Consider the following 17,622-nt stretch of genomic DNA (forward strand, 5'->3'; position numbering starts at 1 on the left):
ACGGACCAAAACGAAATTGAAGGCAAACTTTCTATAAACAAAACTGGTCAGTATGAATCAGCCTGTAGGAAGATCCTGGGGTAAATTGTTCCGATCATTATTTATCACAATTTACCGGGGAAATATAATATTATTAGGAACCATTTTATTCACCATGAGGAACATATTCCGATGGACGTAACTCGTGTAGGTAGTATCACGAAGCCATCGGATTTAAAGAGAACGGTACTTAACACACCATCCGTCTTTTATATTTTACAAACTCCTAGAATATTCTCTGCGATGTACGATTTTATTCAACACTGCAAACACACTTCGATCCACTTCGCGAATGAAGACCAAAATGAACCCAGATGCGAACTTTGTCTGAAAGATACTGGATGGTATGAATCAGCCTGTATACTTGGCATTGTTGCGAATCCAGGAAACGAGGGAAGACCTTCGAAGCCGTCGGTTACCATTAGGTTCGTCGGTCAGAATGCCTTTGTCCCGTATTTTCACTTTTATTTGGCGGTTTGCGCGCGTAAGCCGTTCCCGGCGCAAGCCACTCTCAGTTTCGCGCTCTACCGACGCGACGCGATTCCGAGAGTTCTTCACGAGAAGCTCGAAAGTTTCTCTCCGAATTTCTCGATCGCCCGTTCGTCCTTCTGTAATGGCAATATATCTGGAGGCCGTTGCAGCCTCCACGGAAACTGCTTCCCGAGGAGATCCGGTTGTGTCCGTTGCGCAATGCACAACCGGAGTGCTTTCTACGGGATCAGCCGTGTGCACGCGGCTGTAACTCACCACTCACGGGCTGTGAATATACACGTGAAGCCTTCCAACCGGTCTTGCATAGTACTGGCTGCACAGATCGAAGAAAAAGTATTGGGGATAGTAATTGAAACACGTCCATTTAGATAAGATGCTATTCCGTGGCTTGCTCCATCCCTCTTACGTTCGAGAGGATATGGAAATATTGTTTTTTCAAATCGGTACGTCTTACGATTTATTTGTACAATTTTATAATAGTTTACAGTGAGTTCTTTATTGTCTGTATGCAAAATAAAAGTTTTCTCAGACAATTATTCATGAGAAGCAGAGATTCAATTAAAATCCATTTTCTCATTTAGTGATGTTAATTGGTCGAAAATAGTGTAACAAATTGTGGATCTTAGACCTCCCATATAACTTCATATAAAAGAAACTTACGATATTCTACCTGTGCTCATTTTAGATCGTAACTCGTGACGTCTCTACCTTGACGCTATCGAGTTCAATTTTCTCAGAGATCCATTTTTATTATTAAACTGCGGATCTTTAAACAAAATAAAATTTGTCCGCATCATTTGCAAGAAATAGAAGCCAGACATTCCCTCTTCAATAATTTTAATAAGTTGTAGGTGGTATATAGATGTCACAATTATTTTAATTTGTTTAAAATTGCACCCAGTGATTCTTGTCACAAAAGCATCAGATCTTCAGTCTACTTATTCTAAAATGGAGTAGGAAACTTAGGGTCGTTTTGGGATAGATTAATATGTTTATATAAAAGTTTTACTCACTTAACGTTATATTACATTAAAGAGATTTAAATAAATAATTAAACTATGCCTGCTTATACTTTATACGAAATGACCCTACAATTAGAAGAAGAAGTTTGTCTCGGTGTGTAACGAATGCCTCAGTATCTTCAAAAACACCGGCACAGTGTAAGACCGACGGTCAGGTAGTATAACAAATGGAAAGAATGTCGAATTTTTGTGGTGAACCAGCCCCGTGTGTGAAACAGTGTGCAGCGCACCGTGTTTCGCAAGCGCGTCGGGAGAATCGCGGAGAGATTAGCGGCTCTTTCTTGGTGTGGCAGGAGGCAGAAGGCAAAAGGAAGGCGACAGTACGCTTGTTCGGGGGCCCGAAGAAGGAAATATATTTACCGGTGGCGGTGGCGTACATCGTCAAGAGAAAGGGGGCCGGTGTCCATGGGTGAACGTGACGGCTGACTCGATTCGCTTCATTCAGTGCGTGATCCTTAGCCTCGCGCGCGCGTCCACCTTTGTCCTCCGTTGTTAGGACCACCGAGATCTTCATCAATCGATCAGTGAAATCCTCGGAAAACTGCCTCGAAACAGTCAGTCGCGTCCAATCATTTCAATCGAGTCAACTATCGTTGGAGAATCAAATGAAATTCATCTGAACCTTGTCGAATGCAAGATTTATAAAGACTCTTGATCGTGTGATCGGTTCAACACCTGATTCAAGTTATCTGAAAGTGATAGTTATTTGAAAGAGTTAGAGACTCTTGATCGAGTGACTGGTCCGGGACCTAATCTGGATCTACTTTGGTTAATCCTCAGTAGACAATAAGATCTTCAACTCAATTCTAAAGACTATTGATGGAGTGTTTGAGACTCGACGCAGATCTACTTCAATCAATCCAAGCCTTAGTAGACAACGAGATCCTCAACGATTCTATAGATTCTTGAGTGATTCGTTCAAGACCTAACCCAAATATATTTCTGTTAGACCAAACCTAAACCACGAAATCCTCAGCTTTTAAAAATTCTTCATTAAGTGATTGGTACAAAACCCAACCGAGACCCATTTCAACCAACAATCGAAACCTCAGTAACCAACGACTCTACACGGTTTTATAGATTCTCCATCGACTGATAGGTTCAGGCCCCGCCGAAACACACTTCAACCAATCCAAACCCATTACAAAACCCTAAACGGTGACCTAAAGTCTCCCAACCTACTTCCGGATTCCATTCCCAAGTATTGGTAAAAGCAGCCAGTGAAAAAAAGAAAGTGAACCTCGTTCTTCAGACGGAAACGCGGTCGAGAGCCGAGTATGCTCACGTTGCCAGTCCGTTGAGAGGTCCAACATCGAATCACGGAGGTTCGTGGGCGACGTGACAGCTTGAGATGACGTCCGGACGTCTCGGTGGAGGCTGATGAAGGCCCATCGAATCCGCGTAGCTGAACGAAGAACGTCGAGTTTAATTCCGGTGGAACATGTCTGTTTATTCGACGTGTCTGTTGTTGGCGGTGCTATGCGCCGTGCAGGCGGACGTCTCCAGGAACGAGTCGAACATCCTCAGGCTAGGGAAGTCGAGGAACAAGTCGTCGATCACGGACGTCCCGGTAAAATTGAACGAGACCTACGGAGACGATGCCAAGGACCACGACCGGCTGATTGGCTTCAGTAAGAACAAACCAGAGGTGGATTGGAAGAACCACCTGAAGACATTCGACGAGAAAGAGGAAGCAGCCACGAAAGATCTGGACCTTGACTTCACGAGGGAGAAGCCGCAGAGAACAGCCAACAGCATACAATGGCTCGCCGATCTTTACGATCCGCTCAGGTGGGCCAGAGTGCCCGGGAAACTAACGCCAGAGTGCCGCAGAGATCTAGAGCTCTTCATCGAGTCCCTCAGGGCCGGGAAAGTGTGGGCAGCGAAGGGTGAGTAGACCGACAGTGAGACCAGACAGAAACCATGCCGCGAAATGATCACATGGCGACGCTGATGCACGCTGATACACGCTGCTCGCGTCTCAGAACCTGCAACTGCATTTTCTGCTAGAAAGTGCAATTGCAGTCGGCAAGCAAAATTAGTAGATTCGAAAAACTTCTTTAAAATTGGACCAAATTTTAACTGGACCTAATTCGCGTTAGCAGTTTAACTAGTTTTTACGATAGCATTTCTCATCTTGGCCTTTTTACAAGCTAGCAATTGTCCATCTAGAAACTTTACACGTTGGCAATTTTTCATGTTAACCATTTTGAGGCTTGCAACTTTGTACACTAGTAATTTTTCACGTTAGCAATTGTCCACTTTAGCAACATCGCACGCTAGAAATTCTTCACCTTGGCCAATTTATAAGCTAGCTATTCTCCATCTCAGCAATTTTGCAGGCTGGCAATTTTTCACGTTAACCATTTTGAGGCTTGTACTTTGTACACTAGTAATTTATCGAGTTAGCAATTCAAATAGTTTTTACGGTAGGTATTCTCCACCTTAGCAACTTCGGACGCTAGAAATTCTTCACCTCGGCCAATTTAAAAGCTAGCTAACTATTTTCCATCTCAGCAACTTTGCACGCTGGCAATTTTTCACGTTAACCATTTTGAGGCATCCAACTTTATACATTAGTAATTTTTCACCTTCCATCTTGGGACGTAACCCAAACCAAACGACTTGAGTTTCTTCTTGGATGTTAGGACTAGTTCTGCTGGATATTGTATAAAAATAATTTATCAAAAATTACTATTGGTCGAAATTAAATCCACGTGATTCGGGGTGTGAGTTTTATTCACCTGGTCCGCGGAGGGTTAAATGCAATGATACAGTTTGTCTTTTATTCTTGTTTTAACCGATAAAAATTCGCGCAAGGATCCGCAGTCTACTTAGCAGGAAACCGTGCGCCGCCGTCTGTTTTCTTCCTGCTTCAGTGAAACTTACGGTTACGGGATTAATAGTGACATTTATAGCGACGTAACCGGACCTGGTCGCGTGTCAGTGTTTCTGAAGCTGGAGCGTGGCACGCGTATTCATCGTTCGGTGCGTGTTCGCGAACACAATCGTGGTTTTAAGGTGCGTTTGCACTGTCACGAGCCTAAATAGTAAATTTTATAGAATCTTTCTTCAACAATTTCTAATTCTAATCTAATAAAATATTTTGAGAAGTTGAGATTAATACAGTTCTCACATCGGAAGATACTGTTCTAGTAAACTCAGCTGTTTTTATCCAAAAGGATAGAAAATCGCGCGGACGTCTTTCCTAGTTCGCGCACCTTCGACCATTGATTTTGGAATTCTCCATCAGGACTGTGAAGTGCCGAAGTCCGGAATCCCGGAACTTTTCGCAAAAGCGTCCGAAACTACGCGTACCGTGACCGTTGCACAAATCGACCCTGACAGTACACGCGTGATAAAATTGGCTGCCGCGGTACGGCGCATCGACAGCGCAAATGCACATTTATCCAATGTTGAGAGCTGCGAGGAATTCATGGTTCGCTAAACTCCCGGAGCAGCTTGTCGCTGTCCGACTGACTCGGTTGCCAAATACATCGTTAGTTTGCGAAACTACGATTTGCCGGCTCGTAATGGTTGCCCGCTCTCCTTTCGTTCGCCCGGAACGCTTCGACGTCGGTGAACGCGATTAAAACGAATTCGGCGAACCAATCCTCTACCAGGAAACTTGCAGAGCCGGTCTAGCCCCTTAAACAATGGAGAACGCACGGTTGCACGGGCTGGTACACGGTTGTTTTAAAAGCGACCCCATGCCGCGGAATTTAGACTTGCCGCGTTAAACACCCCAAGTTATTACGGTAAATCACAATGGAGGTTTGCCAACTCGCTGTAAACTTCGCGTGGCGCATTTCGAAACTGAACTCAAACTGCGGATTCAAAGGAACGAAAGGGTTCAGCAACTTTGCGCGGAAGTAATTTTTCACGTTAACTACTTTGCGTGCTAACATTCTTTCGTGTTAACGACTTTACGCGTTAGCAGTATTTCGTGTTAACAACTTTACACCCCAACGATCGCTCATTTTAATAATCGTTCGTGTTAGATACTTTGTACGGTAGGAATCTTTCATGTTAGCAACTTCACGCGGTACAAACAATTTTTTGTGTTCGAGATTCTGCACGTTAGCAACGTTGTGCGCAATTTTTCAAGTCAGCTAGTATTTTTTCATTTTGACCTATTTACAAGCTAGCTGACCTATTTCCATCGTAGCAACTTTACATGCTGGCAATTTTTCACGTCAACCATTTTTACGCTTGCAACTTTGTACACTAGTAATTTTTCGCGTTAGCAATTCAACTAGTTTTTACGAAAGCCATACTGCATCTTAGCAACATTGCACGCTAGCGATTTTCCACCTTAGCGCCTTTGCACCTTCGAAACTTTCCATCTTAGCAACTTTGCACCTTCGATATTTTCCACCTTAGCACCTTTACAGTCCAACAATTTCCCAGCTTAACAACTTTACACATTAGCAATTTTCCACCTTGGCAACTTTGCACTCCTGTAATCTTTCACGCCTGCAACTTTGGAAGCGTTTCGGATCGTCAACGTTCGACGCATCGCGCACCACCCTGCAATTCGCAATGCAACAAATATAGAGGATTTAATTAAACCCAGAACACTTCATCAGCCGATAACAAATGGGATTTGTTTATAAATTCGAACACTCTACATACTTTTCGATCAATGGCTTTGTCGACAGGTATAACCCATTGTAGAGTAATCCGCGCTCTTTCGAGTTATAATTAGATTGTTCTTGTTAAATGTGTTCATTGGCAAGTTTCCGGTGGAAATTTCAGCGCAGATTCAGGTTTACTCGCGCGATAATTACAACGCTCCGATGCGGGAAAAGCTCGTGGAGGCTGTCGCCGCGGTTCGATCGCTTGCGGTTGCGGCGCGGTAGCCAAATCGGCTTTCACGGTTTTCCAGATTTACGGTGATTTCCGGCAACGAGCGGCCCAGCCGGATTATCGACGACGGCGTGGAAACTCGCGGGTGAAACCGCGACATTAGCCACCCACGCGATTTCGAACGACTTCTCAACGCTGTGATCCCTTTCGCGTTTCAATGGAACCGATAGCGATGGAACTGAAGCATCTTGCAACTTGATTTGTACCTTAATTCATGGCTTTCGAACGCTTTTACCTCGTTCAAAATTTGCTGCAAAATGATACAGTTCAATTATATTTCCATAGGAAGATCTACTGTAAAACCTTGATCTAACAGTAACAAAAACCCCGGGTCAGGCCGTTTCTTAGATCATACAGTTCTACTATTTTTCCATGACCTAGAAAAGGCGTGTTAACCTCTTAATTTTTATTTCATGAAATAAGTTATTTTGATTTTATGAAATTTTTGACATTGCTACATTCGCACTCAAAGTGTCAAGGGTGCATGCTGGTTATCGAGGCTGTTTCTACACGAATTTTTGGAATTTTTTTGGGAAAACTACTGACCCTTTTCCATCGGTATTTTGCGCACTTGTTTATTAGTAGTTGAAGTACACGTATGAGTTTTTTAAGGTAAACATAATCAAAATTACATGAGTTATATATTTTCTTGCTATATTTTGGAAAACATTGCCATGATTCCGGTCTTATTGATGTTCGGAAATGAGAAACTGAAATTGTTTATCATTCAGGATGAACGTATTAAATCATCAAAGTCCTCTTTGAAACGCTTCGCTGCTCTAACGCGATAAGACACGTTCTCGCGGTTACTTTCATTTGCTGTTTCAGTCCGTGGAATATTTATGTCCATGTTACTATACAGCACTGAAATCGTTCCATTACGTCACTATTTTCACAATTATCGCATTCTGCCATTCTACGCAGTACAGTGACAGCTTCTTCGATATCCTCATCTATTGTTCTTTACCGTTCACTTGCAGCACTGCTTCCATTTGATTCAAGTTTCCTTTTAGTATTAACTGTACCACTTTAAAATTTCTTTTCACAACTTCTTTAACATTTTTGTAGACAAATATCAAAATGATTGTAGATTTTTATGTTCTTGGGTGATCATGAAATATCAATTTATCTGTGATTAATACGTTAAATATTCGATAAAAGGCAAAAGAAGTTTCTTTTCATATTTTTATTGCATCGAGGTAGATATCTAAATAATAATCAAACTTTCCCCTATGCAGTTGAAAGCAATATAGAGAATGTATAATACAATCATGTGAACGACAATCCTTTGGTGATCGAGATAGAAGAAAAATGGCCTTAATTTTAGTTTTTATGAAGAATGTATTTTTCAAATCCTGAGATTACAAACATATGGGCATGATTGACAGTTTTGTTATAATAATAATATTATTCAAGGCAACATATTTATTTTTACGTATTTTAATCTCGTTGGGTAAAAATACCGCAGTGAAACCTACACCCCCAGTATGTAATAGGTACATTTATCCAACTATTGAAACGAGAAGAAAGCGGAATACTGATTGAAACTTGATTGCTTTCGAGTCGGAACGAGCTCGTATAGAGCGGAACTTGGTTATTGGAAAATTGGCTCGGATTCGTAAACACATATTGAACTTGATCCCATCCGCGTGGCTACCAAACCGGCCGGATAATCGAAAGTAGGAAGCTGCTCTGCTCGGACGCTCGATGAAGCGTTGTGCAAAAGTTTTGCAAACATTCGACGGCCGCTAATCCCCGCACCGACGCTATCAACACGCGTCGGCTAATATTGTTTTTCCAATTGTTCTCACAGGGCCCGCGCTGCGTGTGTGCTCGACCGTTGAACGAAATAGCACGACGAGGAGATTGGAAAGCGTTCGTTGTTAAATCGACAGCAACAATGTTATTTGTTGCATCGAGATTTACAACTAGCCTGCGGATTTCATGCGAATCGGGAAACGATTAAAACTTGCGAACAATTTCCACCTATTATTTTATTCTTGATTTATCTGAACGTTTAGTCCCTCGAGGACGAAATTTAAATAGAAATTGTCTTCATTAATTGTAACGAACAGCGGAGACAACTAAAAATTTCTTTATTTCTCTAATAATTTTAATAAGTTGGACATTATGTCTTAATTTATTTTCAAACTTTCTACTGTTTTGAATTTTATTTACCAATTTTTATCATGAGTGCATAAAATCCGCAGTCTGACATTGATGACATCAGGTTCCAAGTATTTAATTCCTAACTATGCAGATAAATCGTTTATTTATTTTAGTATGAAAACATCAGTGTATACGCGGTGGAATTTTAATTACGAAAAGCGATAACGTCTGCAGTACTCGATCGCGTGTTTTACGTGTAAACAATTTAACTGGAAACAGTATACAGTAGACGGCATATATGTATTTTATTTAGCATTAAATGAAAATTGTTAGAGAGTGAAGTCATTTAAGCTGGAAAATTGCTAGCCTGTACAGTTGTTAAGGAGGGAAATTTGCAAAGTTGCTAGCGTGTGTGAAGTTGATAAGGTGAAACACGACTAGCGTGCAAAGTTAAAGTTTCTGAGGTGGACAATTGCTACCGTGCAAAGTGGTTAACTTGAAAAATTGTTAACCTACAAAGTTACCAGCTCGAAACATTGCTAGCGGGCAATGTATCTAGGGTGGACAATTGCTACCGTGCAAAGTGCTCAATGTGAGAAATGATTAACGTGTTAATTTGCAGCATGAAAAATTGCTAATGTAATAAATTATATACTAGCTTGCAAAATTACTACGCCAAAAACTGCTAGCATGTACAGTTGCTAGCAAAATTGCTAACGTGAACAATAGCAAAAATGTAAAGTTGCACAGTGACTACAGAAAACATTGATTAACATTAAAAGGACTGAACACATAGTAGTAGAGACGTAGAGAGGGTGCATATACATATATCGATTGAAATTGACCGTGTACGCGACACGCGACTTAACGAGAGAACTTCTCCCTCAATTCGACGTCAACTTTCACCGAAGTCGATTTCTCAAATATTTGGCTGGCAGTATTATCTCTCAATAGTTGTAAATACCTCTGTTATGAACTTTAATACTAAACTAGGGATGGGATCAAGTTCAATATGTACTCACGAATCCGATCAATCCGTCAATTTCAATAACCAAGTTTCATTTCATGGGTTTCGATTACTACTTAAAAGCAGTAATGTTTCAATGATTATATTTGAAAAGTATTCATTTTATACAAACTGATATCGAACCTCGGAATGAGTACTTACAAGTTTCGAAATGATACTTATAAGTTATAAGTACTTCGATGTTGAAATCAGAACTGCATGGTAGGTTTTAAGCACTTACTTTATTAAATTCGTAACTATTTAAGAATAATATTTCCGATAGATTATGAAATTATAGTTATACATGTTGAATTAAATTATGCATTAGAGGACAACACAATTGATTTTAAAAGTAAAAAAATAATGATTAGAAAAATCAGAGAATATCCGCTACGATATTCGTAAGTTTCGAATCTGTTCGACCAAAATTCGAATATACTTGCAAGTATTATTTCCGTTTACCAAAGTTCTTGTAAAAGGTTCGAAACTGTCTGGCATAGGCTCGAGTATACTTACGAGTACTATTTCTGTTTTTCGAAGTACTTATAGAGAGTTCGAATTCAATCAATCAAAGTTCGAACCTGTTTGCGAGGTACTTGATCCCATCCCTACACTAAACCTACCGAGCGCTAAAAGTGATTAAAATGTTTCAGCTTACAAAAACGACAAGGTTCTATTTATTTGAATTTTGCTCAATTTTTATCATAACATAATATGTACTTGGATAAAGAAATTTATCAAATCAATTTCCATGTAAGCAACTTCATAATTTCAGTAAATGTAAGATGAAAAATATAAAAAACCGGTCATTTGACCACCAGTGGTAGGTTTAGTATTAATAAACAGTCATCTTTCAAGCAGAGTACATCCGCTCACGTATAACATTTTGCGAGTTTCAAGGAGGTTAAGCTTCCAGGTTAATTGTCGTGGCAGTACTTGTCCGGCATTGCTCACGACTTATTAACATTTTACAGCCCGGACTACGAATCTCCTCATTACATTTCTCGTTTTCGCATATTATATTCTCCGTGCCTAAATACTTTGAATATTAATAAAAAGCAGGACGATTCTTCCAGCGAACGTCCTCCCTAGATAATTGCGAACGCAATAATGGCGTAACAATCCTCGAGGATAATCGCGATTCTCGCGAACCTGTTCGATCAAATACAATAAAAATGTCCACTTTAATGGAAATCGTTATTCTACAGTAAGGGATACAATTTTATGACGTACATTTTCGATAAATCCGTGATTTAGTGTGAACTGCGGCGAGCCTAGTCACGGGATAAATCAATACGAAATGTCAATGAGTTCTCGAGAAACGTGCTACTAACGGTTCAGGGGAACGTAGGGTGAAGAGAAATTATTATCTCTCGAACGTGCGGATATTAGACGCGCATTAGGCGTTGCGTCAGACAGTAAATCATCCTATGGTTTACTTCACGCCGCTGCAGTGTTTCGAATAAGGAAGAAAACATAACATTTAACGCTTTGACTGGCAAAGCAGCAGCCTTTAAAATTCCGTAAAATCAAAGCCATTAAATTAATATTTATGTGAATAATAGAATATTCAATGAGTTGCGCTTTATATTTTCGTCGCGTGTATGTCTCAAATTAATCCGTGATCAAACAAAAGAATAAAAATCTTATTGATTTTCCTATTTGTCAAAACAAATATTAAGGAAGTTTCAAAAAGAAATTGGAAGTGAGTACTACCCGGGTACCTGAGTATTGATATAAGGGTTGATGTCCTTCAACCTCCTTGCATTTTCCAGGTCTTTACCAAATTCCGGACTGTGGATATATTAGCACAAAAATTGATTTTTACAGCTGGACAAGCGAAAGGCTCCATAAAGGTTTTTATGAATATTTGGTATGGAATTGGGAAGTGTTCTTGAACCTTGGCCCGCGGAAACGCCTGCAATCGGAGAGACTCGGGAGAAATGACCGATGCTCGTCCGCTTTCTCCGATCTCCCGATCGCATACCGGTATTTTACGCAACTGGCAATGAACCCGGGAAGGATTTACGCAACCACTATCCTCTCCGACAGAGTGAGAGGCGCCTCGATCTTCCAAATCAATTAACACTTCGACTTCCGAAAGTTAACTGTTTGCACTTGAGACCGTTCTGACCCAAAACTTATAAGTTTTGTCCAGTACAAAGGATACCCTAAATAGATACCCTAAATAGTTTGTAAACAAGAGAAAGCGAATAGCGTTTCTTTACGACTACATCATGTCCAACGAGACAAGAGATCTTTTGAGCCAAAAGATATAGAGGGGACTCTTCTCTATATTTCCATATAGCCAATTATGTCTATTTGTACTTTCTAATAGTTGTAAATGCTTGTTAAACTTTGAAGAAGAGCTGACGCGAGTACCTTATACGCTCTATTTTTGTATTTATGTGAAAAATCCTTTATCTAGCAGGAAGTAACACCCGGTTTATTATCAAAAGCATGCATTTTTACAAAAACCAACGTTTTTCGAAAACGTTGCGTGATGGTTTAGTATGACAAACTAAGAATCGCCTAACAGATATTGCTGAACAGAAGGAAAGTTTTATTTTGTTAGACTGTGTTGTACATATAGTATACGAACAAATAGTAATTCTCGAAAATGAAACATTAACAAATCGTTGGATATTTCCTCCATCCACGATTGCCATTGAGGACTCGATTAAAAATTCATGAAATTCTTAGTGAGAGAAAAAGTGTTTTGATTGAAAGTGTCCACGTTTTCCCCACGGAATGTCCAAAATTCATATTGGAAGGTCGTACGAAAAAGACGAGGACGGCCGAGTCGAAGCACAGGTAGTTGCAAATGAAAAGTCATGGGGATAAGCGACAGCCGCATGTTTGTTGCGCTGTTAATTTGCTTTTCCGAGCAACATCCATACACCTGGCTGTCCGGTCGCATCGCGACTACTCGTTTCAGCTGACAGTGTGTACATTTTTCCGCTGCAACACGGGGCTGAAAATTATTTACACAGGACTGCACCCTGCATTCCGAGTTGCGACATTACAAAACAGTTTGACGGGGAAACGCTTTGAATGACCGTTCTATTGAAAAGAAAAAGTCAACGGCGCGTGACTACACACTGATGACTTCTTCTCCCTTCAGTCGACGAACAAGCGCGTCCCATTTCGTTCTTTTTTTGTCTCGTTAAATTCATATTTCGCAGCGGGGATACACGTTGCATTTAATGGAACGCTTGAACTCTGCAGTCTGGACAACTGGCGGACGATTTAATCGCGCTCCACCTTTTTCCTGGCACCTTTCGCTTCGACTTCACGGTGGACACAGAGCTGAACTTTTGCATCGGATGGATATTGAAATTCCTAGCTGCGATTGTTCAGAAAAGTGTGAACAAGATTTCATTTTTGTCGAGTACCTTATACCAAGTACACGTCAGCTGTAGAAAACAGATTTTTCTGAAATTATAGTTGTAGATTGAATACAAACGCTCCAAGATCTATAAGAACAATGCATTCTGACTTGGAAGAAATTAGTAAAAAAGAATCGTAGGATAATAAAATGAAGCTGATTTTAAAGCTTGAAGCCTCTACTTTCGCTGCCCAGCGTCCATTTTCCTCTGAAATGTTCTTACATAATATAGCAGGTAGAAACCCGAAGATACGTTCCTTCCTGACGATTGTTACTTTAAACATCTGTAAAAGCACTAACAAATTTTTTAGGTACTCCACGTGTCATGAATCTGTAGACCAAAGCTTGCCCTTTCCAGCGGGCTCCTAAAACTTGATGTATGCTTTTCTCCGGCTGTTTTATGATATGGAAACGAGGAAGAAGTTTGGTCGTGTGAAGCCCTTCATGGTATACCCTGGATTATTATAATGTTGGCGATACATCTTGTGTTCGGAGCTCGATAAAACGACCAGAAAAAATCGTATATCACGTTTTAAGAGGTCGTTGGAGAGGGGAGGGTTCAATCTCCATATCTATTGTGAATACGCTCCTGAAGAAAATTTTCCGATGATTTTAGAGATGCTTCAATATGCACAATTTTCGGGAACCGACTTGTCTTCATTTTTTTATCTCCTACATTATACAAACAATTTTGGGGAAAAAATGAATGATGGGCGGCGAAAGTAGAGGCTTTAAGCTTCAAAATAAGTTTAATTTTATCACCGTGCGATTCTTTCTTGCGGAACTAGAGCAGTTTGAATTTTTCCAGAATAGGGGACGTATTCTCGAAATATTTTTCGGAATCACAGCGGGGCGGATATGAAATCTCGAAGTTAGTTTCCAGAAAAGTGCAAACGTGTAATGGAATCTATGCTGGCACCGCGGTAAAAATCGCAGAAGTCAGATCGTAAATGTTGATATAAAAATTGACATGAAACAGACATAAAAATATCGGTTCATCATCGTGTTTTCGTCGGGAATCGGGTCACGTGGAGGATTCCCGCGATTGTTTCGCCGTTGCGTCCGAATAGGTAGTCTTTTACTCGTGAAAGAGGACTATCTTGGGTGGTCAGAATCCCTCCGAAGGGATTAGGGAACGAACATACGCGGGCTTATCGTTGCCGTTCCACGAGACCGACCTTTATCGGTGGTTCTTCAGCAGGTGAACGGTTCGTTTTTTTTCCAGCGTCGGACGCGAGCGGCCGTTACTCCTCGCAATTCCATTTCGGCAATGGGTTTTGGCTGGGTTCGAGTACTTTGTGCCGTGAACTGAACCGCACCGCAGCGAAAGGGCCAGAATTCGACAACGCACCCCCGTATCCATTGAAATTCCACGTGGCGAAGATATCGCTCACCCTGCCGACCGAGCTCGAATTTTTCGTGAGTATATCTGAGCCTTACAAGGCTCACACGTTGTTCCTTTTCCTTCTGTGTGATGCAGACGAAGTACAGTGTTCCCGCGATTGTTGTGAGAACTTCGGGGGTGGATATCGAGTCTCAGGAAACGAAATGGTACTACGTTTTTTTTACGTGTGCCGAACATAAATAGATTTTTTGGATAACTTTTCCAAATGTAAACGACGATCCTGGGTAAACAACGGTGCAAAGCGGGAAATTGTTGTATTGTACTAATACTATTCCATACGTCGAGTATCATAAAACCCCAATTTAAACACCCTAATACCTTAATTTCTTTGTAGCGCGATCGACCGCCCAAGGGGGAACTTCCTAGTAGTGGGGATAAAAAAGTCACATGATCCGCATACCCGAAAGTCACATCAATCGCGGGAACACTGTATATGGATGGTTTCTCAGCAGTATTCGAAAGAAAACAACCCCTGAACTAATTGTTTTCAGCACAGAAACCTTGCACACGGAGCTATTGCAACTTGAAAATTAAACATTCTGCCGACCGAGAATAATTCCATTGTACATATACGATTATTTTTTCATTTTATGGATATGAAATTGATGTAATACCTCATGCAATACTTAAATGTGTAGTAGTTGATTAGATACCATCATGTTTATCAATGTAAACAATATTGTGAATAATGGTACAGCAATTTTAAGTGGTGACTCTGAGTCACCCCTTGACTGCCAAGGTTTTAAAAACCCTCTTGTGTGTTATATAGACAGATTATACTGGCGGAGGGGTCTCTTGGTAGTACTCGAAAGAAAGTATCTCGTAAACTAACCACTCTACACACATAATCAGTCGAAAATTCTCCGTACACCTTTTAAGTGAAGCATTGGAGAGTCAGAGTCGCCAGATTAAGGGGCTAGTATACCCTCGATTTGTAACTAGAAAGAAACTAGAATCTTACTAGAAAAATGGATCGAAACATGGGTTTGCGCCCAGACGTTGTTTGACCTTATTTGAGCAAATTGTGGGCTGGGTAAGGGCTCATTCTAAAGAGGAAGGTTAGACGCAGTGCACTTTTCTCACGAGGTTAACGAGATTATGTTAATAACTAATAATATGAGGGCCCAAAATAGAGAAAAAATCTAGGAAAAAATCCCGCAGAGTTTCAATGCATTTTCTGTCTCTAAAAGACTATCTGCGGATTCAGATGACATGATACTATCTCACTACGCTTCTATTTATCAATTCGATGGAGATGATGAATAATAATGAAAGTAAACAGCAGCCTGCGGATTTTGATGCAAAATAAAAATTGTCCAAATCAATTGCTGGAAACAGAGGTTAGATGAAACTGCATTTTCTGGGAAAATTTCTAACATGTCTTTACGGTTTCCTATTTAACTAATCCGTTTTCGTCAGAAATACTTAAAATCCACAGTCTATTAATCAGCATTTGGATATGCAAAAACGTGACTGTTCGTGCCGGTTTCGCCTGAAGATATGGCCGTGATTTCCAACGTGTGTTGACCGGAGGATCGTTACGTCGTGGAACTATAATTGACGGTGAAATTCGCTGGTCGGATGAACGAGGAGCGCTGACGCGTGACGACATCGACGACAGTCCGCTTAATTAATCCGGCGAAGTTAATCCGCTTTCGGATGTCGAATAACACGGAGGCCGTAACGGCTAATGAATTATTACACGGGATTAATTAAACACGGGGATCCGAGTCGCACATGTGCCGTCGGGACACCTGACGGATCATTTGTCCCCCCACTCTTCTGCCCACTAGCTGGAATTTGTCGACGACTAATTAATCTAATGCATTAGATTTTGCACGTCCGCGTACGAAGAAACAAGCTCAAGGCAATCGGTGACCTTCTTCGTGCACTAGATGACACGAAACAATGGAAACGCTGCCTTTAAATCTCGAATCATTAGCTGCTTTATTTAACAATTTTGTAAAACATATTTCTTGTAGACACGCATTAATGTTTCTATTGTTTTTAATCGACTAGTTGTTCATTTATAGTGGATCCAAAAAGTATTTGAACAGTGAGAAATTGTCGATATTTATACCAACTTATACGACACGAGTGTCTCAACCTTTACAAGAACGCCATTTCGAAACACACAAAAGAAACAAATCGCAATAAGTGCACAATTCTTTTTGTACATTTAAACTGCATTAAATTTCCAACAAATTAGATATGTTTAAGCAATCAGGGTGGAAAAATTCTCAGTTGAAAACGAATCGATAAGAAACATATAATAAAACTTTTTAGAACATATTTTTATCCTTCACTTGGCACAGCTAAACTGAACACGACATGTTGCTTCTAATGCTCATGAAAAGTTTGATTATAAACAGAAATACAGTTGACAACTGGACTCATTTTTTTCAAGCTTAAGCCTGTACTTTCGCCATAAATGATTCAGTTTTCTTCAAGATAGTATTTGTTGATACTGATAAAACGAGACAATCTTTAAATGATTAATACAACTGCGTTCTTCTTATTCAAAAAGAAAAATATTTTACTGTCAGAAGTACTATTCGCGTGTCTAAAGTTGAACTCTAAACTCTAAACCCTGTACAGATCAGCATTTATGCAACGATAATTAAACGAGACGGGGAATTGTTCCCCAACGTTTACATAATTTACCAACATTCACATTTATTACGTTACGAGGAATTCTGCAGACTTACGAATAAAAGGATTAGAAGTAACGATGCTGTTCCTATGTGTTTTCCCTTTTATACTCGGACCCGTGTAATTGGCTTGCTTATTTACCATGCATGGATCTCCGAAAGTTCACTTATGAATGTTTATACCCACCGCTCGTGGCTCGTGAATTATTCAGTCGATCTTTTTGGACGCGGTCTCCTCAGCTATGTGTGAAAGCTCACCTGGGAATTTCTGTACCTAGATATTTCGCAAAAACTGGACGAACACCGTGGAAAGTAACGAACGAGGTTGTTCAATAATTGCCGGGCTGCAGATATTACTGTTACAAGAAACACGTAACAGTGAAGTACCGGATAAAGCTAATAAAAGTTGCTCTTTAATCGAATCTAGATCTGCCGTGGAAAACCTCTTTCGCTTTGGACGGCATTTTTCATGGTAGAAAAGTGTTACAATTATGTTTCAGCAGATAACAACTTTCAATCCTATAATCTTCTTCTTGTATTGGAAAATCCACCAATCCCCTCGGGTCTTGCACGACAATTTTTATTGATATTGTGTGTAAAACAATGCTTTTAGGTTGAAAGATAATCCCAAAAAATTTTAA

The 17,622-nt window shown here is 40.3% G+C and overlaps 1 protein-coding gene across 1 annotated transcript in view; it reads left to right on the plus strand.

The window, feature by feature from the left end:
• The first annotated feature begins 1,879 nt into the window (after positions 1–1,879).
• Positions 1,880–17,622, plus strand: part of LOC143214975 (nose resistant to fluoxetine protein 6) — a 47,044-nt gene continuing 31,301 nt past the window's right edge. Inside the window, exons 1-2 of the mRNA XM_076436622.1 lie at positions 1,880–3,442; positions 14,151–14,344. Coding sequence (XP_076292737.1) covers positions 2,995–3,442; positions 14,151–14,344 — 642 coding nt within the window. The 5' untranslated portion in view covers positions 1,880–2,994. The remainder of the gene's footprint in view (positions 3,443–14,150; positions 14,345–17,622) is intronic.

Source organism: Lasioglossum baleicum, chromosome 1, assembly GCF_051020765.1.
Source record: "Lasioglossum baleicum chromosome 1, iyLasBale1, whole genome shotgun sequence".
Taxonomy (NCBI): domain Eukaryota; kingdom Metazoa; phylum Arthropoda; class Insecta; order Hymenoptera; family Halictidae; genus Lasioglossum; species Lasioglossum baleicum.